The sequence below is a fragment of the Stegodyphus dumicola genome, chromosome 4 (assembly GCF_044657685.1).
Source record: "Stegodyphus dumicola isolate Sdum_Otavi_A_Nest chromosome 4, ASM4465768v1".
NCBI classification, from domain to species: Eukaryota; Metazoa; Arthropoda; class Arachnida; order Araneae; family Eresidae; genus Stegodyphus; species Stegodyphus dumicola.
In genome coordinates, this window is record NC_140771.1 from 140932419 (window position 1) to 140959034 (window position 26616).

Below are 26616 nucleotides of genomic sequence, written 5' to 3' on the forward strand. Positions count from 1 at the left end.
TAACGTCCAAAGTAAGTTCCGCAAGCAAGTCTCGCCAAGTCTCGCACGAAAAGTCTCATACGAAAAAGAGATTCAAACTCGAATTTTCTTCCTGTCCTTCACAAACGCGGGCTCCCACTATGGCTTCAATTATCGTCCCCTTAATTTTCGCAAAATTTGCGTTTTCAACCCCTGAATGCAGAAATAAGGGTGATCGCGCATGCGCGCCTTTCTTCACTTAGCCAACAACCGGACCGTCACTCGCCAAAACCTGAATGACTTACATCGAAAGTCAAGTGGCAACCTCTGGCCCTTCTGTCACGTACTTCCTGTCCTAAGGTCAACTGCACAATGAAATTCCTTCTAGAACATTTTAAAGGACAAAGCGCGCGAAATCATGACTTAGAAAAATTGCCTCCGTTTCCCTGCTTCTTTTCACAATGAATCAAAGCTTGTACAAAAATTGCAAATAAAAGAAAAATAAATAATATTCTTTTAAACTAAATAATATTCCCAGAAGCATCTGTTTTTCCCCAAAATTAAAGCATTAAAATAAATAATTCAGAATCAAATAAAATTAAGATTTCCATAAATCAGAAAATCATTCACCTAGTTTTAATAACGCTATCAGACAAATTCTCTACACAACATTTCTTTTATGCGGAAGTGTACCCGATTTTCGATTGGTGTGGAAATACTGCCAAAGAGCTGTCAAGGATATTCTCGACGTAAACAAAAAAAAAAAAAAAAAAACACTCTCTCTGGAGCTTGGGAGCCCTGTGTCAGTCTGAGTGCGGGGTTGGCGCTTCCTTTTAGTTTTACCTCCATGAATGCGTGAGATAACATGACGTTTTCGGATTACATGATCAGTTAAATATTACCGAAACGTAATCACTGAGAATAGGAATTCATGGAAATGCCTTCTATGACGGAGTTTCTCAATGGTACATTGCATTCTAGACGATATGTAAAAGGCACCCATTTTCACTTTTTATTTTTAATCATACACACACACACATACATATGAGATAATTTATTTCATTGTAGATAACTTGATATTAGGTGATAGCCTGATTAGGAAATGCACCAATTCACTTTTTAATCATGGTTTGAGAAAACTGCTGCTTAGTTGGCTGGAAACTGCACTGTAGTGGATGACTGGATGGAATTCTGGAAGAAGCGCGACCAGCTTGTAGTTAAATATCATTTATTTTTCGATGACGAATTTCTTACAACATATTTTCTTAATTGGTAGAATAATTGATGCGATAAATGACGCACATTTATCGCCTTTAATGCGATAAATGTGCGATAAATGGCGCACATTTATCGCCTTTAATGCGATAAATGTGCGATAAATGGCGCACATTTATCGCCTTTAATACGATAAATGTGCGCCAAACTGGTGGACTAAAGAATTAAGGATACAGAGAAACAGAACAAGAGCATTCTATAGGAAAATGAAAAAAGCCTCCCTTCAAGAACTGAAAGATAAATTTTACATTATATACTCACAACAAAAAGCAATGTATAAAAAAATGATACTATCAGCTAAAAATAAATGCTGGAGAGATTATTGTACCAAAAACACAGAAAGATATGGAAATATTTACAAGATCTGTATGAACAAAGTTTTTAAACCAACCCAAATCTCCATTACTTCAAACCTCAATCAATCTCAACATCAAGATCAAGATGCAACTTTAATAACTCTTTCTAATATCATGGAACAAGTTTTTCTACAAGACTCCTCTCAAGAAGATACTCCTGAACAATCGTACATCAGAAATAATAATACAGCTCCAGATACAATGGATGACTTTCCATTTATATTAAAGGAAATCTCTAATATAATAAAAAATTTAGCAAGAAATAAGGCACCAGGACCAGATGGAATACCTAACCAAATAGTCCAACTTATTCATTCTATTGATCGAACTATTTTCTTATATCTCAGTAATAAGTGCCTACAATTAAGCACATTTCCTACTCATTTCAAAACTGGTCAAGTCATTTTGTTTAGCAAACCAAGCGCAGATACAAATACTCTTAAGTCATACAGACCAATCAACTTATTACCGGCAATAGGAAAAGTCTTAGAAAGAATAATCGCCTACGACATCATCTAACAAAAATAGAACTTATCAGCAATAATCAATTTGGATTCATCCCGAATAAATCGACAACGAATGCCATAGATTCAGCTTTAAACCAAATTCATATCAATAACTCCAATAATCTGCATTCTGCTTTTATTTGCCTGGATCTAACCAAAGCTTTTGACTCATTATGGTGGCCATCTGTACTTGAAGCATTAAGAAAAGCAAATTGTCCAAAAAATATATTTAACTTACTTCAAGATTATCTATGTGAAAGAAAAAGTTTTATAATATGCAACAATAAGATAATAGAATATGCCCAACAAAGAGGTTGTCCACAAGGTTCCTGCCTTAGTGCTGACCTTTGGAACCTTACATTTAACTCAATAACATCTTTCAAATGGCCAACCCATACACAAAGTGTTGCTTTTGCTGACGACGCAGCTTTTGTGATCAGTGCTAGAACAAGAAATATTCTGGAAAATAATGTAAATGAAACTCTTCATCTTTTTAAAACTGAAAGCAACAAATTGAAACTGACAATAAGTGAAGAAAAATCAAAAGCTATAATTTTCCATAAAAAATCTCAAAAAATCACTCGACTACCAAAATTTTCAATAGAAAATAATAGAATAAAAATAGTTCCAAAACTTAAATTTCTAGGCATAATCATTGACAAAAACCTCAACTGGATTGAACATCTCAAATATATCAGAACTAAAACACAAAAAATAGCAAACAACTTACGTTATGTCCAAGGACTAAATTGGGGACTAAATCCTCATATTCAAAAAATATTGTTCAATACAGTAATAACAAAAATAGTCTTATATGGTGCAGAAATTTGGGCGCAGCCTATGACTGTTCGGAAACAAAAACAACTGCAAGTAATACAACGTCCATTCCTTCTCCGGATCACAAAATGTTATAAAACAACATCAAATGCTGCCCTATGTGTACTTTCAGGAATAGCACCTCTTCATACTTTAGCACAAACTGAACATGCAAAAGCCACAGTTCTCAAATTAAAAAAATCCTGCATATTACATGATGAAATATTTAATCCAAACAATTTTGAAATTTCAGTCAATCCCTACAGAAGACATCCTGCCTCTAATCCTAAAATATATAGCACAGTAAAACCTCCAACCAATCATATATCTCCACCAATAATATATACAGATGGATCGAAAATGGACTTAGGAGTTGGCTGTGCATGTATAATACAAATTGATCAAACCCAGAAAATAACTCTCCAAAATCGTCTCTCCAAGGAAAATAGTATCTTCCAAGCAGAATTACACGCAATTCGAATGGCAATAGAATACTCTATCGATAACAATTTACAAAAAATCAATATTTTCTCGGATAGTCAATCAGCAATACTAGCTCTACAAAATCTCAAACACACATCTGAAATAATTCAAGATATTTTTAACAAAATTATCCAATATCCTCAAATATCACCAAACATTTATTGGATAAAGGCTCACGTCGGAGTTCTTGGTAACGAAGAAGCCGATTCAGCAGCCAAATCAGCTACTACCAACAATAATATCCCTTCAAGAAAAATCTCCTGGCCGAAATCATACCTCAAGAAATATCTACATAAAATCAGCCTCCAAATGTGGGAAGAAGAATGGACAACAATAAATACAGGAAGACAATTAAATAAAATAGCACCTCATGTAAATGATACATGTACAATGGTCAATGGTTATATAAACCGCTTTTTAACTGGACATGGGCCATTTCCCACATACTTCTTCAGATTCAACATCTCTAACTCTGAGCAATGTGTATGTGGAAATAAAGGTGATCCAATCCATTATATTACTCAATGTCCCTTAACAAAGTCAACTCATATTAAATTGCCTAATTCAAATATCAATGCCTTCCTTAGTTTTGCAATTACCAACAAACATTTAAAAAGTAAAATAGAAAATACAATCAAATATCTATCTTCAATAGGCAAAATTTTATGTGAGCACTAATGTAATTAATGTCAAAATTCATTTTTGAAGCTGCAATTCATCTAAAACTTTTATTATCTAATTATCTTAAAAACAAACCCTTGCAATAATAATGATATAGTAAAAAAGGGAAAAAGAAGAAGAAGATACAGATTCATATAATAAACTTTATCTCAAGGAACTATTAAGAACTATTATAAATTATGACTGTTAGCTTACTCTTATCATAGCTATTATAACTACTATAATTATATTTAATAGATATATCAATCAAAATATCGACATACTATTTATACTGTTATATTATGTTATATTATACTATGTACTATTTTGAATATTACTTTAAAAATAAACCGAAGTGTAGTGGGACTATACCTACATTACTTATAGTAAACATTGGGTGTCCCACTACATTTCCACCTGAACCTGAACCTGATAAATGTGCGCCACAGTTTTAGACACGTAGTGTACGTGTAAAGGAGAACAGTTAGCAGAGGTTAAGTGATACGTTGCCAGTAGGAAGATCAAACGGCGTAACTAGGATGTGTAGTTAGTTGTGGTGCTATTTATAAGCCTTGACAATTTTTGTTTTAATCCTGCGCAGGGTCTGGGCAAAAGATTTCGCATTGCGGTTGCTGCAGAGAAAGCGTGATATAACATGGTGCAATATGGAGCCTTGAAAAGAGGATATGTCAATTAAAATTAAGAGTTTAAAGGACTGTTCCAGTTAAGTTTAATTTGGAAATAAATTCTTCGTGATTTTTTGATATCTTAATATATGTGTGTGTGTGTGTGTGTGCGCGCGATGTTTCTTTGTAGATAACTGGAGGATAGCGTAGATACAAGGATGACATAATCAGACAGACGTGGCCAAATTCAATATAATTTTATTTCTAGATAAAGCGCTTCCAGGGACACAGTATTGATTCCCATATTATTATTATGGGTGCGATATGCACCAGCCCAATTTTGAAAGCTTGAATTCTCCAACAGCTGGACAAAGCAGGACATATAAACAGAAGCCACTGAAGTACAGAATACAAAGTTAAAAATAGCAGCGGTATTTATAGAAAAAAAATTGTCTAATCTTATTTGCTGGGAATTAACCGCATTGCAACATATTTATATAAACACAAAACGGATTAAATTTTCAGATGACACACTTTAGATTCATATATTTGTATTTTTTAAGACAAGAAGGTGACGTAGCCAAATTAGAGTTAGCAATCTTAAGTTTCAGTTTTTTTTTTTTTTTTTTTTTTTTTTTTAATCTGGTAAATCCCCTCTCCCTTTCAAAGAGAAAAAAGGCTTTGGTGGTAGAAAAGCCTTTTTCGAAAAAACATTAGAGAGTTAGCAAAGCAAGAGAAGTATAATTTTGAAAGGAAACCATAAAATTTGTATTTAAATTTTAAATATAACATTTTTGACTAAATTTAACAGTTCTATTGAAATTTGCAGTCCAATTTTGAAACGTTTGCAAGAAATAATTATAAAATTTCGCAGGCCTTGAATATCTTTGCTAGAATATCATAATGAAAATTTTACATTTCTTGTCTTGTAAGTCTTCTGGAAAACTATTTCCGTTAATATAAAACCAAAATATTTCTAGTGCATATTCATGAAATTCTGCTAAAGTTAATAATTGTTAACACATTATAAAACGAAAAAACATTTTTCTTATTGTAAAGCAATTTAAAATAGACTTTAGAAATTAATAAACAGTAAACTAACAGAGTACAATGAAATAATAAACGAAGCTTTGATAGAAAAAGGGCGGGTCCTTTTCAGTCGAATCAGCGTAAGTACTGGGATGCTCATAGACAATGGTACATAAAAACCTCTTTATACTATAAGATAACTGACTTTTAACATTGTATAAAGATATCAAAGTTTCTATTCATGTTTTATGGCCATAAAAATCTCCCAACTGCGTAACTGAAATTTAAAAAATAATGATAATAAATAAATATTCAAACATTAAAATTCACACGCAAACATTAAAATTCAAGGACAAATAACTTATATACTGAAGTTACGTTTACAAATTTAGTAAATAAAATTTTATATTACCCTATAACAATTATATAAAGGAAAACTTTTATATGAAAAGAAGCCAGATTGAGAGAAAATCAAGTTTGACAGCAATTTGTCACAACTGTGGTTTTGAATCTTCAAAATTATGTTTTTTTTTAGGGAAGGCTTTTTAAAACTTCTCACACACTATTAAAATATAAAAATTTTGAATTAATATTATTTATTTTAAAAAGTCACAACAAGTTTCAAAAATGTTTTATTAATTTTCATTATTATTACTTACTTTTTGACATCATTTGAAATAGTATTACTGAAATTATGGTTTTTATTATTATTAAGACATTTCTAATTTTCTTATTTAACACAAAACTGTAGGACCCTACGGTTTTCTTCAAGAACAAACATATACATTTGCTAGGCAAATTCACATTAACTAATTTGATCTAAGATAATTCATCATTTGTTAACCCCTTAACTGCCGCGGGCGTATATATACGCCTTGCTCAGCCGATGCGTTAACTGCCCCAGATGCGCAGCCGATGCGTTAACTTTGCGAATAATTTTAGGTGTAGCAGCGCAAAGCAAATGATAGCAGTTTGGAAGGACGTATATATACGCCTGCGGCAGTTAACGCATCGGCTGAGCAAGGCGTATATATACGCCCGCGGCAGTTAAGGGGTTAAAGGAGTGCTAGACAGTGAACTTATAAAGGCCTCTTGTTCCTTGATTAAAGGCATGTAGCCTTCTTGAACTGCGTTAAAACATTTCATGATGCGAAAAAAAAAAAATTAAAACCTGATTTCATTATATAATACTTTTTTTCCAAGAGGTGGAGCCTTCTAAGTTTATCTTAAAATTTCTATCTCTGCATACAATTATTTATTAATTATAACAATATTCAATATTAAAGTTTTATTATTTTAAGACACAAAAGCAAAATTTTATTACATTTTTCTTTTCCAATGTTTTCAAACTTTATGATTTACTTTTCATTTTCAAATCATTCTCAAAATCATTATTAAATTTTTAAAGAATGATTCAAAATTTTTAAACAGTAATCCAGATCTCTAATTATTATTTCAGTAATTTTTAATAACCTTCTCGAAATAAAATAATTACTGTTCTTTAAATTTGGTACTCAATTTATTAAATATAATTAAAAATTTAAATCTTTTGACACCATAAAGTGTTTCATTATTTCATAAAATAATTAAATATGATTTTATTCTGGATAAAGCAGTTCCAGACGTACAGTACTGATTGACATATTATTATTACGGGTGCGATATGTTACCACACAATTTTGAAAGCCTACATTCTCCGACAATGGAGACAAAGCACTGCGGCAAACAGCCGTTATAAACAACAGCAACGAGCAGAGTAGAGCTAAAAGAGTTACTCAATAGTTGCAATGGTATTTATACGCAAAAATATGTTTAATTTGACTGGCTGAGAGTTCACTGCAATGCAACATATTCGCGGATTAAATTTGCGGATGATGGACTTTAGATTACTGTATTAGTACTTTTAAGGAAGAAAGGGGATGTAGCCAAATTAAAGTCAGTAATTTTGAGTTTAATATTTTATATATGTATTCTTTTTACTTCCTTCTACGAAGTAAAAAGGAAGTATTGCTTTTGTGTCTTAAAATAATAAAACTTTAATATTGAATATTGTTATAATTAATAAATAATTGTATGCAGAGATAGAAATTTTAAGATAAACTTAGAAGGCTCCACCTCTTGGAAAAAAAGTATTATATAATGAAATCAGGTTTTAATTTTTTTTTTTTTCGCATCATGAAATGTTTTAACGCAGTTCAAGAAGGCTACATGCCTTTAATCAAGGAACAAGAGGCCTTTATAAGTTCACTGTCTAGCACTCCTTTAACCCCTTAACTGCCGCGGGCGTATATATACGCCTTGCTCAGCCGATGCGTTAACTGCCGCAGGCGTATATATACGTCCTTCCAAACTGCTATCATTTGCTTTGCGCTGCTACACCTAAAATTATTCGCAAAGTTAACGCATCGGCTAGTTTCAGGCAGCATATTTCAACGAAAATATCCATTTTGACCGCTATCGAATGAAATTTAACGACGTTTTTGCGTGATATCTGTATGTAAGGACAGAATAAAATACTCTTTTCCTTCAAAAAAATTATAAAATTGCTTTAAAATTAATTCTGAAGAGAATTTTTCGTGGCGTCTGTACGAACGTATGCACGTACGCATAACTCAAAAACGAGTAGCATCAGAACTTTGAAATTTTGTATATAGGACTGCTATAACATGTAGATGTTCACATCGTATTTTGGTTGCAATCGGCCGCACCAAACGTATATAAATATATTTATATATATATATATATCCACTCTGTTACCCGGCTCAGTGATCTCAGTTTCTTTACTCTTATATGTTTGTAAATTGTACATTTTTTGCTTTAAAAATGATTGTATTATGTTGTTTTTATCTTCCGGTTAAGATTTTTATGCCTTTAGTAAATCTGTATGCAATATTTTTAGAATTATCAACAATTTTAAAGTTGTCTAAGTTCCGCTAAGCCTTTTTTTATGGCGACCATTGATGTTTACATTTGAAACAGGAGACTAGTGGATTTGTTGCCAATCTAGAGAAACTTATCTTCCCAACAACAAAGATAACGCATTCATTTATTATTGCCAATTAAATCATGCTTAATTCTTTCTGGAATTTTTTCGAGGAAATAAGTGTTTAAGATTTACTTCGTAATTTTTAATATAGATATTTTGAGTTTTTATGTATTTTTGCCTTCTCGCGAAGTGAAAACTGAATTAATTGAATGAGAAATACTCAATCGTCTTTGAAAATCTGTTTCTTTTTTGTTTTGTTTGCTGAATTTCTTTTATACATCATTCTAGTTTTATTATAGTATTTAAATAGAACATGTGGCAACGATTAGATAATTCTATTCTTTAAATGATATAAATTTTGTGCATTATGAGTTATAATATGAACGAAATATATAAGTTAACTGTTATATAATTATTGGATTATATAACAGTTAACTTAGTTTCAGTTATATAATTCTTATATAAGTTAACTGTTATATAATTATTAATACTGTTAAGTGAATCTAGCGCCGGAGTGTCGCTATGGTAAACAAATACTAGAGTGAATTTTAAAGAGTGCATTTATTCTATTGTGGTTTATGCGCTGTCGGCGAAGTAGATTTAATTCAATCCAATAAGTTTAAATGAAATGCAAGAAAAAATGCGTATAATTTAATATTCCATACAAGGAATTCATGTGGTGTACACATCAGATTTTTTTAAATAAGTTAGACTTTAATAATTTATTAATTAAATAATTTATCTTGGTGAGTCGTAGCATATATTTATCTTTTTTTATAATGCAAACGTTTCATTTACGAATAGATATTAAATAATATTAATTTTAAACTTTTTTTTTCTTTGATTTGACACTCCATTTAGAATGCATAATTGGAAAATGCGCTTCTGGGTGTACATATACTTTTATCTTATTTATTTTGCACAGAAATTAAAATATTTGAGAACCTCTATTCTGTTGTGCATCCAACATATGCGTGTCCTTTTTTGAAAGTTATTTGAATAATGTCACGATGAAGTTCTGTATCATTTGGTAGTCAATTGTTAAGATTGTAACAATTGACTGTAGTAAGATTATCCTATATGTTATGATAATTTCGCATTCAAATTTGCCCCTCAAGTCAACAGTGTGAAGTTGTATACGAAAATTATTACTTCTTCGTCATTGTGTGTGTGATTATGGCAAAGCCTCGAGGGCTATCTGCCTAAAGGGAGGGATGCCTTTCGTCTCCGTCATTGTGATAGCCATCTCTAGTTAATAACTATTCACATCATCTTCCGGTTTCCTTTTCATTATAAAAGCACGTCTTTAATGATGATGTTCACGGATAGTTTATAAATTCTTTCCTTTAAGTTCTTAAATTGAGTTAAATTTATTCATGAAGCTTCGGAAAATTTTACAATCCCATATAACATTTGAATTCTGCTTTCTTTCTGAAATTTCAAAATTCTGCAACAGTAATGAATGTTTTAAACCCTGGAATATTGAGTGAATATTATATAAATCATATCTAGTCAGGACTTCAAAATGAAATTAGTTCACATTTTTGCATCTATGCCAATCGTTCTTTGCATACTCCTAAATACATAGAAAAGGAATAATTTCATATATGTTTCCATGTAACAGTCAGTTGCTTGTGTATTTAAAAAAAAATAATTTCTAGAAATGAAAACTTGAATTGTTTTGTATGGTGGATTTTCAGCAATTTTATTTTCTTCGTTGCATGAGGTTTATTTAGCTTTTTATTTTGCAAATAATTTTCTATTTGTTTATACACTGTTTGTTGATAAACTAAAATTAATATTACTTCAGTGTTCCTAATAAAAGTGTTCATTACATATATATGATATTTTAAACACGCTTGTGCTGTTACTGAAATTGAATATCCTCATATATGTGTTCAACAATAATCATCTGAAATCAAAATAATGGACTAGTAAAAATCGATCATACACGGGATCATAAACAATTATTTATGATTTAATAATATATAAAATTATTTTATAGTTAATGGATTGGATAATTTTTTTATAAAAGATTTTTTTATACATAGCATTCGCAACTTGACAAGTTCTCAATGCATAATGTTTTTCGATCACTGGAAAATGGAACTTCAAGAGTGCTGTTATTCTGTGAAAAGCATTTTATTACAAGTACAGGGTGTTCGGGATAAATTTGACAGTTTCGTAAGGGAAAAGAAAATCCGCTTGTATGAGTAGTAGCGAAGGTCTTCATTGAGTGCAAGCTTCATAGTAGAGGCTGCAACATTCATTTCACGTGACAAAGCCCGAATTCCAATGCCAGGGTTCTTCAACACCTGTTCCTGCAGATTTGCGAGGATATTCTGTACGAACGCAATCAGATCATCTGCTATGGATCTTTCTTCTTGCTACATCCTCGTAGTCATCATTGCAAGTCTCTAGTTCATGCCTGATTGTTTTTCCTGTGTTCAGGGAGCATTTTGCAGCAGTCATAATATCATTTTTTTGATGGCCGGCACGAATCATCATGATACAAGTTATTATCTTCCATGATTCAGGTGGGTTCCAGTCATCCATTCTTTCTGACATCTTGTATATGAATGAAGAAGGATCCACAATTTTAAATGACGAGTAGTGTGTGTCAATACTTCCAACCTACGGGAAAATGTAATCAATTATAAATATGTCAAATTTATCCCGAACACCCTGTATAATAATGAGGCTTTTCCTAACTTTTAAAGAAAAGTAATAATTCAAACTTCAAGTGAATGAATATTTGAACAGAAAAATTCTAGTTAAATATTAAATAAGTAAGCAATGATGTTTGCTATAAGAGAGCAAGCACATTTGTTACTTTTCTTTTAACGGGGTTCCAGTCGCAAAATGTGCGGCAAAGCTACAGATGTGGTAACCTGTCTATGTCACATCATGAATAGGTCTGCAATAAATAGCTGTGCATTACAGAAGATCAAAAATAATATTAAAAGGTAATGTTTATTTTTTCTTCCCTATTCAGAATGAGCCGCTCCTGAAGAAATTCTTCATCAGTAGTCCGAAAACAAAAGGCTGTTTTTTAATAAAACAAATGAGTTTTAGATTCCAAGGGAAATTAGTTATAGTATACAGTCAAGAAGTGTTCATTTTTTGTTTTCATTCACTTGTGACTCTGCCGTCTTTCTGGTTTATTTCTGTCTCCAGCTCAATTTGAAGAGCCATTAGATATTTTTTGAAAGCAGGAGAAATGAAAAATGAGCAATGCCCTTGCCGGGACTCGAAACACGGACCTCTCGAATACACGTCGAGCGTGCTGACCATTACACCACGAAGGCATGCTAAGAAGGCGGTAGAAATACCGTATAACTTCAGTTCGTTAACGTTTCGTAATGGACGAAAATTTATTAGAGGTTGGCTCAGTAGCGACAGTTTAATGCAAAGGTTGTCGGCAATGCAGTATTTGTGAAATTCTCTGATTTTTTTACGCGAAAACAGATTATCGCGTAGTCGGAGAGAATAATAGTCTAATAATAATAATAAAATTCTTCTTATGCACACTGCGATACTTTTAACTAAAAAAAAATATCAGAGATTTACTCAAATTCGGCATTGCGCACATGTGCTTTATATGATGCATTATTCTTGTTACAAGCACAATTGTTTTTTCATGAGTCTTTGTATGTCGTTAGGGTTGCTATGTTCTAGTTAAACTTCGAGCCAACGTTAATGTATGGCTCTGAGTGATGCCCTGTTCACAAAAACTACCAGACACTTTATTTCAATTATGATAGTTCAATATAAGTTGTCATTGTGGCACATTTAACAAAAGTGATTTGAGTCTTCCTGAAATCCATTTAGAATATGATTTAATGAAATTTATATTAATTTCCGTTTTTTGTTTCTGTCAAGATATTTATTTATGTTTCTCTTAAAAGGAGCTCCTGCTATGCCGGTATGTGCCCAGTGCCAGTCAAGACAAAACAATTGGTGGGATCTCGTGCAACATATTCAGACAGCGCACAATACAATTCTCTACATAAAAGATGAAGATCTGGTAAGTTTTTTCAAAGAAACACGTTGTTTGCTTTACTTTCTAGGGTTAGTAACTGATTGCATAATTTAGATTTATCGTAACCCTTAACTGAAGGCGTAAATTTTATTTTGTGGGAAGCATTCTCTTGGTTCATCTGCATGGAGATACAGTGATATGGATTTTTAATTCAGTTTTTGATATAGTCATTTCTTGGACAGGACATCTAATTAGACGAAAGCAGCTAAGCCATTTAACAGTCGTCCTTATCGAAAAATTCCATTGCACGTTTCATGAAGTTCAAAAGCTGGTGTAATCGAACTATTCAATTACAATATATCATTATTTTTGTTATTTCTAAGTTACTATTCTAGTATTTCTTAGTTAATCGATATGCCATTATTTCCCTTTCGCGAAGATGTCGCTTTTTAGTATGAGACTAAATTCTCCTTTTCCGTCTCCCTTTGAGAATGAAACTGGAATAATAATTCTCTATTCCGGACACAGTATTGGGACACATATCTTCGAACGTATTCAAAGTCAGGCCACAGTGCTAACTGTTTCATTATTTGATGAGCTTTCTGCCTGTAAAGAACTAAGTCATATGTAAATGCTGTAAAAACATTAGGAGAGAAATAAATACGCTCACAGTACCTAACATGAAATGTAAAACTACTGATAGGCAGCTGCTGCATTCTTTCATTTAAACAACTGAGTTTAAAGAATCGAAGTTTCTCGAAATTAGTACTATAATGTTGTTGTTGCGTACTTACGGATTCGTAACATATTGAATGCATACAGGTTCGATGATAGGTTGATAAAATTTATAATAGCCATTTACTGAATACATTTGCTCCAGTATTCTTATTTTTCCGGACGACCATCGGTTCTTTAGATTTTTAGGTTACGTTATACCGAAAACAGTATAACAATCATAAATATAACTGCACTAAAACCAAGTATTTATGTACAAAATTCATAACACTATATGTAAATCTTCATACGATTACAGTTAAAATAGTATAGGCTCATGTCATGTTAAATACCATTCTTAAAGCGAACGGAAATGAGTTATTAGCGAATAAGCTCTGATTTCAAAATTAAATATCTCTACCACAAAGATCGATAGAATTATGCGGTAAACTGTACGCTCATTAGCAAAACTGTAAAAATGATGTACAAAAGTTTAGAAAATTTAGTTACGAAAATCGATGGCGCTCTGCGCTGAAAACTCTTTTCCTGACAGGAGTAAAAAAAAAACCGTAATGCAGCCTTTGCAATCAAAATACAATTTTTTCAAAATCGTCACCGTTTGTAACAATGAGATAGCCTAAACGAACAATGAAATTTGACATCACGTCTTACAATGTCTCAACGGAAATGGAATCACATGCAATACCAATCAACGATTCAAACTCATCTAGAGTAGCGGGATTGCTTCGATAGACAGTGTCTTTTAATGCAAGGACTCAGAAGTCACAAGGACTCAGATCGGGAAAATATGGAGGTCAAGCTATTCCTGTGTCAGTAAATTGCGGATAACCTAACGCAATTACTCTATTTCCAAAGTATTCATGAAGAAAGCGAAAACCTTTATCTGTTCGATGTGGTCGAGCCCCATCTTGCATGAACCAGTCAATACCTGGTCGATCCTCCAACGCTAGTCGAGTACTGACAAATTGTTTCGAAATTATAACGTAAGGTTCAGTAGTTATTGTTTCTCGCACGAAAAGGAGTCCGATAATGTCTCTGGCGCATACCTCAGCCCATGCAGTAACTTTAGGCGAATGCAGTGCTTTTTCTTAACACAAATAAGGATTTTCGGAACTTCAAAATCTCCAATTTTTTTTTATTAACGATTCCATTCAAATGAAAATGTGCTTCATCCGTGAACCAGATGCAGCTCACATGAAATCTGTCGTTGTCGACCTGTTCACTTCCACGCCTGTCGAATTAATTTCTACCTTTTCGTTGCCCTGAGTTGGCAACACGCTTTTGAGATTTGTCGCTCGTAGGATTCGGTCGCTAAAAGCGTAGCTGGCATGTGACTGTTGTAATTCTTACTTTATGCTTATCTGTACTCCTGAATTATTACTAAATGTTTACGTGTGAATGTTATATTATTAAATGTATTCAGTTTAGTTGAAATAGACCGAGAGTAACTGAATTTATTAAGTATAATCAAAGTCGAAACTGCGTCATCCATGTCGGCGCCATTCTAATACGAGGTACGTAAACATCATTTGGAGGCACGCCGACGAGATCAGATCAAGAATTCGTCAGCAATTCAAGTACAGATAAGTGATATTTTAGTTCGATTTACGTCTAAATTTGATTCTTGAAGTTTTATATCTATTTTGTATTGATTTTGATTTTGAACTTGAATACTTCGATTACTTATTATGAATCAAGCTACTGTCATTAGATTGCGTGGTAGGGCAAAAGCGGCCTTCACAAGGCTTCAGAATACTATTTCTTCCGATTTATCTAAAAATGAAGTAATTTTGCATCTGGAGCGCTTAGAAAGGATTTATTCAGATTTTGATAAATTTGATGCCCAATTACCAGAAGAACAGTCAGAAATTGAAGATTTTGAATCGAAGTATTTTGGTTTGAAACTTCAGTATCAAAATTTATTAGATGTATTAAATGTGGCTAATGTGCGAAATGTTACAGGAAATTCTAATATTAGTAACTTTAAGTTAACTAAGTTAAATATTCCTATTTTTTCGGGTAACTTTAATGACTGGATGAATTTTAAAGATTTGTTTGTTGCAACAGTGCATAATACTTCTTTATCGAATATACAGAAATTTCAGTATTTAATCGGATCACTTGCTGATGAACCAACTTCTATTTATCATATAAACATATTCCGTTATCAAATAATTCTTATGAAGAAGCATGAGCAAAATTGCTCGCTAGGTACGATAAAAAGAAACAAATCGTACAATCGTTAATTAAAACATTTATGGATCAAAAATGTATTTCACAGGTTGATAATGTTAATTTACGGCAATTAGTTGATACTTCCGATGAAGTTATCAGAGGTTTAAAAGCTCTTGGTGACAAAGCAACTTCTAGGGATCCATGGTTAATATTTATGTCGAAAGTTATGGACACAGAAAACAGCGGAAGATGATTTTCCTACATTGGAATCATTTTTTGAATTTTTAAATTTAAGATGTTCTTCTCTCGAAATTCTCATAAATAAAGAAGCGGAAGCTAAAGTTGTTGATAAAAGTAGTAATGTTAGATCTAAAACATTACAGAATTCTAAATTTAGTAATACTAAATGTTCGAAATGTAACGGACTTCATGCGTTATATAAATGCGTTAAATTTAAGAATTTGGATGTTACTGCTAGAAAGAACTTTGTGAAAAAACGAGGATTGTGTTTTTTATGTTTAAATTCACATCTAATCAAAAACTGTAATTCACAGTTAAAGTGTAATTTGTGTAATTCAAAAACACATAGTAGTTTGTTGCATGAAGATATTAAAGCTAACAACGTACAGCTTTTAAAAGCGCCAAATGGAAACGAAAGAACTCCACAGAGAATTTCGAATGAATCATGCGAGGGTCAAGGTCAGGTAGTTGTCAGTAATACGATTCAAAATTGCAGCTCGGCGATTTTGCCTACAGTTCTCGCACTCGCATTTTCATCCAGTGGCGAAACTATCGAAATTAAATTATTATTGGATTCCGGAAGTGAAAGTTCGTTTATTTCTGAACGAGCTGTTCGAAGATTAGGATTAAAAAGAACAAATCAAAGGTTACTTTTGCGTGGAATTGGCGGAGTGCCAGCTTCCAAAACTCGTGGTTCTGTTGATTTTAAAGTTCGGTCAAAATTAAATAATCAAGTAATTGATGTTAACGCATACATTTTGGATAGGTTAACTTTGCCATTGCCGGAACAAGTGATTAATGTAAAGCATATAGAATACATTAAATCGATTCCGTTAGCGGATCCGAATTTTGCTCAACCCAAAGAAATTGATTTGATTTTAGGAGCTGATTATTTTTTCTCCGTTTTAAGATGTGGCCAAATATATGGTTCGAAAAATGAGCCTGTAGCTCAAAATACAATTTTCGGTTGGGTGATTGCTGGGAAGGTCGGAAATAATATGGAAGGCCCAAAAACAGCAAATGCACACTTCATAAAGTTAGAAGATAATATAAATATTGATTACGAACTTAAACGTTTCTGGGAAATGGAGGATATTGTCGATGTTGGGAAGAAGGAATTTCTGACACCTGAGGAACAATTTTGTGAATCACATTTTCAAAACACTCATGCTGTTAATTCAGATGGGCGAATTGTTGTAAAACTTCTATTTTATAAATCGCATTTGAGGTTGGGTGATTCAAAACCGGCAGCAATTTCTAGGTTGCGTTGCATGGAACGAAAATTCAAAGATAACCCGGAATTTGAAAAACAGTATAAAGATTTCATACGTGAATATGAACAGTTAGGACATATGACTGTGATTAATGATGATTTATCTAACAGATCGGATACAGAAAAGTTTTATCTTCCTCATCATGCGGTAATTAAACCTTCTAGCACAACGACAAAATTAAGAGTAGTTTTTGATGCATCCTGCAAATCTGAAAATGGTATATCATTGAATTCTCTTTTAGGGGTAGGTCCGAAATTACAAAGAGATATTTTTGAGATTTTGATTAATTTTCGATTTCCTAAAATTGTTTTCACAGGCGATGTGGAGAAGATGTATGTATCGTCAGGTGATGGTAGCTCCTGAAGATCAGAATTATCAATTGATACTTTGGCGATACAATTCCAGTGATAAAATGCGCACGTACAAGTTGAAAACAGTTACTTATGGTCTTTCCTCTGCTTCATTTTTAGCAACTCGATGTCTGAAGCAGGTAGCTTTAGAGTCTAAAGAGGAATCAGATGTATCTCGTATATTGCAAGAGGATATGTATATGGACGACTTATTGTCGGGTGCAAATACAGTGGATGATGCAGTAATTGTCTGCAAGAAAATATCTTCAATTTTACATGCACGTGGTTTCGATTTGAGGAAGTGGAATTCAAATTCTGTAGAATTCTTAACTGAATTTAAGGAACATTGTTCATTGAATTCTGATTTTGAGATATCTCCTAATTCGAGTTCGAAAGTCTTAGGACTTTTTTGGAATTCAACTACTGATACCTTCAGTTTTAAAGCTACACTGCACATCAACGCACCTATAACAAAAAGACGCATATTAGCAGAATCTGCTCGCATTTTCGATCCTTTAGGTCTCTTATCTCCTTGCACTATATTGATTAAAATATTCTATCAAAAACTGTGGTTAGTTAAAGGCGACTGGGATTCAGTTGTTCCCCAGCATATCTCAGATGATTGGTTTAAATTTCAAGAGACATTCAGTCAAATCAATAATTGTGAAATTCCGAGATGTGTCATACTTACAACGGACAGTGTTATCCAACTACATGGATTTTCTGATGCATCTTCGCAGGCTTATGCAGCAGCCATTTACTGTCGCCAAAGGTGCAATGGTACGGTTAAGGTTAATCTTTTGGTATCAAAGACTGAAGTCACGCCTATAAAGCAAGTATCCATTCCTCGATTAGAACTCTGTGCTGCGTATTTGTTGACCAGATTAATGCGATCTCTATTGAACATTTTAAAGAAGTTTGATTTTGAAATCTTTGCGTGGACGGATTCTAAGGTAGTTCTGTCTTGACTATCAGCTCATCCACGTAAGTGGAAAACGTTTGTGGCAAACAGAACATCTCAAATCATAGAAGTGATACCTATTAAACATTAGAATCATGTTCCCTCTAAACAGAATTCTGCAGACATTGCTTCTCGTGGTATTGAACCTCAACTCCTACCAAATTGTACTTTGTGGTGGAATGATCCACCATGGTTGCGTCAGGAAGAGGAAAAATGGCCTGAATATGAATTAAAATCTGAAGATTATGCTGAAGTAAAGGCCGAACAAAGATCTGATCCTATTTTTATTTCTCATATACGTGAATCGAAGGATTTATTAGCTAATTTGTTCGAGCATTATTCTTCGTGTTGTAAAATTGTTCGTATTCTGGCTTACTGCCAAAGATTTATTACTAATTGCAAGAAGCATCATGTTACTCAGAACATTTCACGTAGTGGCATTAACTCCAGCTGCCTTATGCCGCTAACATTTCTAGAGATTCGAGTAGCAGAAAATTTCATTATTCGTTGGATTCAGAATCATCATTTCAAAGATGATTTACAATGTATTAAAGAAGATAAACCTTTACCCAAGAAGAGCCAACTACGTTCTTTGTATCCATTCGTAGATAAAGATGGTCTCTTACGGGTGGGAGGACGTCTTCGAAATTCATCTTTAGCATTTAACATCAAACATCCTGTCATACTTCCTTCTCGACATAAATTTAGCGAATTACTAGTGAAAGAACTTCATATCACTTACCCTCATGCTGGTCCTTCTTTATTATCACACCTCATCAGACAATCTTACTGGATAATTGGAGGAAAGAAACTGATACGCAGTTGTGTCAACCATTGCTTAATATGTCATCGATTTAAAGATGCTTCAAATCCGCAATTGATGGGTGACTTACCTGAACATCGTGTGACTTTGGAACGACCTTTTTACGCATCTGGTGTGGATTACGCTGGTCCTATTACCATGAAATTTAAGAAGGATCGTGGCTCTAAAACAACGAAAGGCTATATAGCTCTGTTTGTTTGCTTGTCGACTAAAGCTGTGCATATAGAAGCAGTCAGTGACCTGACGGCAGACTCGTTTATCGCTGCACTTAGACGTTTCATTTCACGTCGCGGTGCACCACGGTACATTTACAGTGACAACGGTACCAATTTTGTGGGAGCATGCCGAAAACTACAAGAACTAAATCAGATTTGGTCTTCCTTGTATGCAACGGAATCGGTTTCCCGAGAACTAACTAAGTCATCTATTGAATGGCATTTTATACCGCCTGCTTCGCCCCACTTCGGAGGAATATGGGAAGCCGGCATTCGCTCAGCGAAATTTCATCTGAGAAGAGTATTGAAAGAGACTCTTTTAACCTACGAATAGTTGTCAACGTTACTTACCCAGATCGAGGCTATTTTGAATTTCACGTCCCTTACTTACGTGAACGATACTGATATTGACTGTATTAACGTTTTAACCCCTTCTCATTTCATTACAGGTGATACTTTAACTTCCTTTCCAGAGACCCAGATCATCGAAGATGGATCTCCAACGCTAGCTTGGCCTATTGGACGGATCATCGATGTCCATCCGGGCAAGGACGGCTTAGCTCGCGTAGCCACTGTCAAAACTAAAACTGGTGTTTTCAAAAGAGGAATTAATAAACTTTCACCGTTGCCTGTGTATCAGGACTAAACCTGATAGGGTGGGAGTATGTTCACTTCCACGCCTGTCGAATTAATTTCTACCTTTTCGCTGCCCTGCGTTGGCAACACGCTTTTGAGATTTGTCGCTCGTAGGATTCGGTCGCTAAAAGCGTAGCTGGCCTGTAACTGTTGTAATTCTTATTTTATGCTTATCTGTACTCCTGAAATATTACTAAATGTTTACGTGTGAATGTTATATTATTAAATGTATTCAGTTTGGTTGAAATAGACCGAGAGTGACTGAATTTATTAAGTATTATCAAAGTCGAAACTGCGTCATCCATGTCGGCGCCATTCTAATACGAGGTACGTAAACACGACCATTGTTGGAATCTGATTCGCAAAGTCAACCCTTTGTTGTACAGCTTTCATGGGTATGGCCCGATGACTTTGGATTTTGTATGAAAACAGCCGTAGGCTATTTTTTAATATTTTTTGCGTGCTCGTGTACTTCAAACCTGTTTCTGATGCAATCTGTCGGATGCTTTTCCTAGGATTTTTACTGAACAATTCCAGAAACTTTGGCTGCATTTTCAGGAGTGATTACAGTTTGCCTAGGCCCAACATTTCCCTTTCGATCATCAGCCACGCTGCCAGTCCGTCCGAATTCCGCGAAGAGCATGCGAATGGGTTTCGCATCGGGTTCAACTGGAACATTGAATCGGTTTTGAAATCTGCGACGTGTTGCCGTAGGACTGTGTTTCGTGGGGCTCCAGGCAGTTGATGTTTCTAGATAGTGGAGGGCGCAGGACATACGCCTGTTTACCTATGTTAAACACCAGGCGTCCCCGTCCTCCGTAACCTGTAACCTGTTCTAATTGGTGAAATTCCAGAAACAACAACAAAAAAAAAAAAAAAAAAAAAAACACGTTGTTCAATGGACTACATTATTTTACTTTCTACGCTAGCCTTCGAATTCGAAGCTCATTTTTAAAGGCTATTAATAGTCATTATTATTAGAGCGCCATCTGTTAACGATTTTCGTAACTAAATTTTCTAAACTTTTGTACACCATTTGTACAGTTTTTCTAATAAACGTACAGTTTACCGCATAATTCTATGGATCTTTGTTGTAGAGATATTTAATTTTGAAATCAGGGCTTATTCGCTGATCACCCGTATTAAGATGCGAATTAACATGCATGAGTATATTGATATGCTTACATAAGAAATGATTTATAACTTTCACTGCACCACTGATCCTCTGACATGCGTATAAATATTATGCTTTTTATTGTGGAAGTGTATGCCTTTGAACCTGCAAGTACATTTTTCATATTTGGTCTGGGAATATAATTATTTTGTTTGAAAGCACAAATTCGCAGATTGATTAGAATTTTTAATCAAGATTGCTAACTTTTGAACTTATCAAGTATACCTCAGGTCCTAGATTGGAATTTTTTACTTCTCAAAACGTAAAAATTTGAATTTAAGGCTAGATTTTAAAATACTTCATTTATTCATTCAAAGGTACTGAACTAAACTTATATGAGAAACTGAACTGCATTACGTTTGAATTTAATTTGAGAAAATTAAATCGGAAATTCGCAATAAGCAACGGGCACAAATGCGCCCCTAACCCTGATGCTCAGCGTTATCGCGCGGTGGGGTGCTTCACAGTTGCTACCGAATTGAGCTTGTCTCCACACCGACGCCACACTCGTGCGCGGCCGGGCCACTATGGTGTGTGTCAGCTGAGTATATGGTGTGCTTCAGCTGTGTCCAGGTATGTGTCAGCTGAGATTTGCCGTATGGACCAACATGCCCTTCTCAATTCGATCACCATACCCCTTGTAAAATTGTCTGTCTGCTAGAACTGCCTCCGTTGACGACGGCCTGACATTCTCTGCTATTACACGCGTCCTCTGAGATGAGTAAAAAAATTTTTACGATGATTTCTCTAGCGGAAATAATTGCACGAAATTTGATCGTTCTGTAGGTTCTTTCCTTTATATCTTTTTCAACGTGCGCTGGAGAGTTGCGCATTTCACATCATTCTCATAACTCGGTGACGTGCGTATATCCTGAAATTTGTATAATTTTCGGGCCACACCTTCTTGGTGTTGCATTTTCAATGTCGGGCAGTGTATAAGAATCATACAGGAGAAACTATTGCGTTGATGAACTTATTAATAAAATTTTACTGTACGACAAATGGGTTCAATTTCATTCTGAAGTTTTTAATTATTACCATTAAAGAAAGATAACTTTATTTTCAATTTATATTACATATTTGTATTTCTAGCTACACTTCTGCACTAGGCTAAGTATGAATATATAAATATAAATGATCCTATTACCTTTGGATATCATGCCTCTTCACCTGAATTGTGTATGTACTTTTCACAAATTCGCTATGTTAATAATAATAATTTTAGATGACGAACCCCTGTAATTTACAGAGTTTAAATGACTATTCTCTGTGTAAACCTTCCTTTAAATTATGTATGCGTATTTACGCATTTAGGAAATCCAAAAAAGAAAACGAATGTAAATTCAATAATTCTTAGCCTGTGTTCTGCCTTCGGAATTTAAAAGTATTCTCCCGTTTCCAGTACTCAGCTGAACATTGCATTTTTCATTTTAAGTTTCCCTTATTTGCGCCCTTTCAAATTATTAACTGTATTTAGCAGGTTTCCTTTTGACATATCTGATAAGTTATATCTATAATCCGGCTCTACGCTTTATATATGTGTATGCATCAAATATATGGGAAGTTCTGATTAAATGCATTATAGGCTGAACAGATGTTTATCTGCTCGAGGTAATTTGAATATGTCGGTATAAACCAATAATTGGAATTTGATAATACAAACTCTCTGATATTTGAGACAGACCGATTAATAGAGGTGACTGTGTGCCACGGTTCTAAAGGATGAATGCACTTAATTTAAGCAGATGAATTAACTTATATTCTGCAGATTTTATGACTAACAGATATTTATTTATTAAAATAGTTCTATGCCATAGTTTTAATTTGAATTTGCGTTGACACGCAACTATGTAATATTTTGCGCAGTTTTTTTTAATTTTATAATTAGATGCCTGCTTTGGAATAATGTATAACTCCATAACAGGGTAAGTAAGAGAAGATTCTGAAATTTCTCTTTTCTTTCACTTATGGTAGTAGTTATTTCAAAAGACTGATTTTTTGATGAAGTAGTAAAGTAATGCAGATCGTTCACACTTTGTGGGAGTTTGATAATTAACTTTTAAAGAGCCTGATTTGCTTCTATCTGATTGCCTTGATTTTTGCTCCTAGATCTAGCAGGAAATTTCCATGAAAATAAATGTTTTCTAATATTCCTTTTAGCAAATCGAAAGTGAAGAAGTCGATAGGAGAAGCATGAATTGATTTTATAGGTATTTCATTAAATGGGATACATTTTACTCCTGATTCAGATCCTTTCTTTGCTAGCAGTTGACTAGACGTGTAACTAGAGGCTTTTCCATAGGTATCTCAAATGTATTCAAGTCCTTTCCATATAAGGATTTAAACTCTTCTTCAAAAATTGATTCTAAAATATTCTGACGGTAATACAGTGAATTAAATGTAGCCTTATTTGGAACTTTTTGAGTTTTAATTTCCCGGTGTAACCTAATCCTGAAACTATCATAAATCCTGCGAGGAACTTTTCTGTATACTGACGAAGTCGTTTTTACGGTCAGTTTCGTCAGTTGAACAATAGAAAATTCATCATTTTTTTTTATTACAGCCACACAGCATTTTTCTTACAGTGATGTACAGATGCATCATCGAATGCTGCCACAGATTTCCATTTTTCAGCAACTAGATATACAATTTTCTAGATATTATTTTTCTTTTCGTGATTTGCTTTCTCAAAAGTAGATGAACTTCAAGTTTAAAGCCGTATTAAACTTCAGATCTTTATGAATAATTTTACTTACAGTGCCAGAAGATTTTCCCAGTCCTGATGCAATGCTTCTCTGTGTCAATAGATTTTATTTCAAGATCAGAGACTTCACTTATTTTATGTTTACTTGATTCGACAGTTTTAGGACGCGGTTTTGCGGCCATTATGTCATTCTTACTTTCAGCTAGATGCTTTTTCCCTTTCAAATTTAATATATTCAAAATACATTTCTGTGAACTGCAATAACATAAGTTTTTGCACCGGTTTACAATTTGTTGATTTGAATATTTTTCCTCAGAAGGTGTATTTACGTAACCTTCATTTATCAGTTTTAGGATCTATTTTCAAAATAATGAATGTCGTTTTTTAAGGCTAGTTTTAATAAACCAAAAGCATAGAAGTCCACAGGAGAAGCGTCAAGTCATTTTACAGATATTTCTTTAAATGGGATACATTTTAATCCTGTTTCTGATTCGTTCTTTGCTAAATAGACGGCAGTTGACTTAAACATGTCACTAGAGGCCTTTCTATATGAAGCTCAAAATAAATCTCATATTTGGCATACCAAAATTATACCAAATATTCAGAAAAATTTATACTACTTAATGGCAGGTATAAAATTCGTATAACAAATGTTATTTGGAGTTAAAATATCTATCTGTTCCTGGTTTTCTTTATCTAAAATCTTCTGAAACGTTTACTTATCTATTCATTTCAAACACGATACAAGATTCTTGCATTTTCCAGAACAGAGAATGCGTAATACGCAGAATTAATTACTCAATCCAGTTTTCAAAACTTTGTAACTTTTTAGATGACTTGCTTGATCAATTGATTCATGGAATTAACAGAGAAGATATTCAATCAGAAAGGTCGGCGAAATTAATTTATAAGGTTATTTAAATTAACCATTTTTTATGATTTCAGTCTTTTCTTCGACTTCTCTTTTCCATATTCCTCACCTGACTGCAAATGAGATAGCCAGTATTTAAAATGCGATTTTTGAAGTTTAAGATAGAGCATGTTTCTGGCTGCCCCATGAATGCTACGGTTAGTTCCTGCCAGTTCTGATAGTTGTAATTATTCGTCTTTAAGTTATATCGTTGCTGATACTTTGATTTTGATGCTCAGGTAGAATAATAGATGTAGTTTCGATTATATTTAAACTATGTAGTCTTTAACTACTATTTTAAGTTTAACTTGAATGTAACTGTTCCTTTTGTTGCATCACCACGAGCTGTGGCTGATATTGTTAGCACAAGAGTGTGCGTTGGTGTTCTAAATTCTGTTTTAAATAAAAAGGTTATTTAAACCTTCTCACTACTTTGTAGTTACTCCAGATCTACTGATAATTCCTTTATGTCTGTTACGGTTACTAGACTGTTAGCGCTTAAAGATCAAGTACAACCCTACAAATTAAACCAAAAAACTGCTGCAAATATAACTTCGCTATGCTCATTTTACCTACAATAATAAATGAATAGCTGCTCACCAGCGGCCGAGTGGCACAATCGCTAAACTCTCTTAGTTCAACCTGAGTTCGATTCCAGACAAATGTACTGACTGCATGGGAAGTTTCGTCGTTTTGCTGATGTGTAACGTGGATACTAGTCAGTTTCTCTTAGCAATTCCTCCATGAAGGTATCATCCCTTTCCTCTGGCAATAGCGCTTGCGTGCTTTGTCATAATAAAAGAAACCAAAGTAAACGGAAATGATCAATACAACGGCCACATTGATATGTGTTTGCACTGCGCGTTGTACACTAACGTTTGCTTAAATAGTATTTAGGATTACTTATTAAGCAGTTGAGGCAAAACAGAATTATACCGGTACTTCCATTAAAGTTGCCATTTCGATTAAGTGACAGATTATGTAATATGCAACTTAGTTGATTTTCAGATTCTGTCACCAAAAGTCAATGCGTTGGCCACTGTGATAAGGAAGTTAGACTTACACAAGGGCTATCTACTTCAACAGTGCCTAAGGGAGACTGACTTGTATTCATATTGTACAAGGAAAAAAGTACGAAAAAATAATAATACACTATAATAAAGAAGTATCGCCGTGTTTACTACATATTATCTATGTAAACAATCGTACAGATATAGCAACTACGAGATCAAATATAAGATACGAAGTTCAAAATGCTTTCAAACATGCCTTTTCACTAAAGTGTTTATGTTCTTAAATTTTAATACTTAAAATGTAATATGTGTTAAACAGAAAAATATCGCACTTAACGAACCAGAGCGTTTAAACTCAGTTTTCAGTTTTACAGTATAAGAAATCTCCTCACGCATTTGATATCAGTATGTCTGAGTACTGTGTATTATCAACCAAAAATTATACGAAAATATAAATGCCTCAAAAAATTCTGCGATCAGTAACGGAAACGATAATATATTTTCTTAACTCAACTACAGAGTAAGATTTAACACGCCGCGTAATAGACATCCAGCGGACCATCACGGATATAAATCATGTCATAAGAAGAAGTAAATAAACACTGACAATAAATCAGTACTTTGAAGGGTAAACTTAATGTCAACTTAAAGTAGATGTTTCCTTCTCCGTACAAAAGATTTCAGAATTGCCCAAGATGCATTCATTTGGACTGTCATTTTATAAAAAGG

The 26616-nt window shown here is 33.6% G+C and overlaps 1 protein-coding gene across 4 annotated transcripts in view; it reads left to right on the top strand.

Moving 5' to 3' along the window:
* LOC118180950 (uncharacterized) overlaps window positions 1-26616 on the top strand; it is an 833338-nt gene that overhangs the window by 776284 nt on the left and 30438 nt on the right. For all 4 annotated transcript variants that reach the window (XM_085815557.1, XM_085815559.1, XM_085815558.1 and 1 more), the window contains exon 6: window positions 12604-12722. In XM_085815557.1, coding sequence (XP_085671683.1) covers window positions 12604-12722 — 119 coding nt within the window. The remainder of the gene's footprint in view (window positions 1-12603; window positions 12723-26616) is intronic.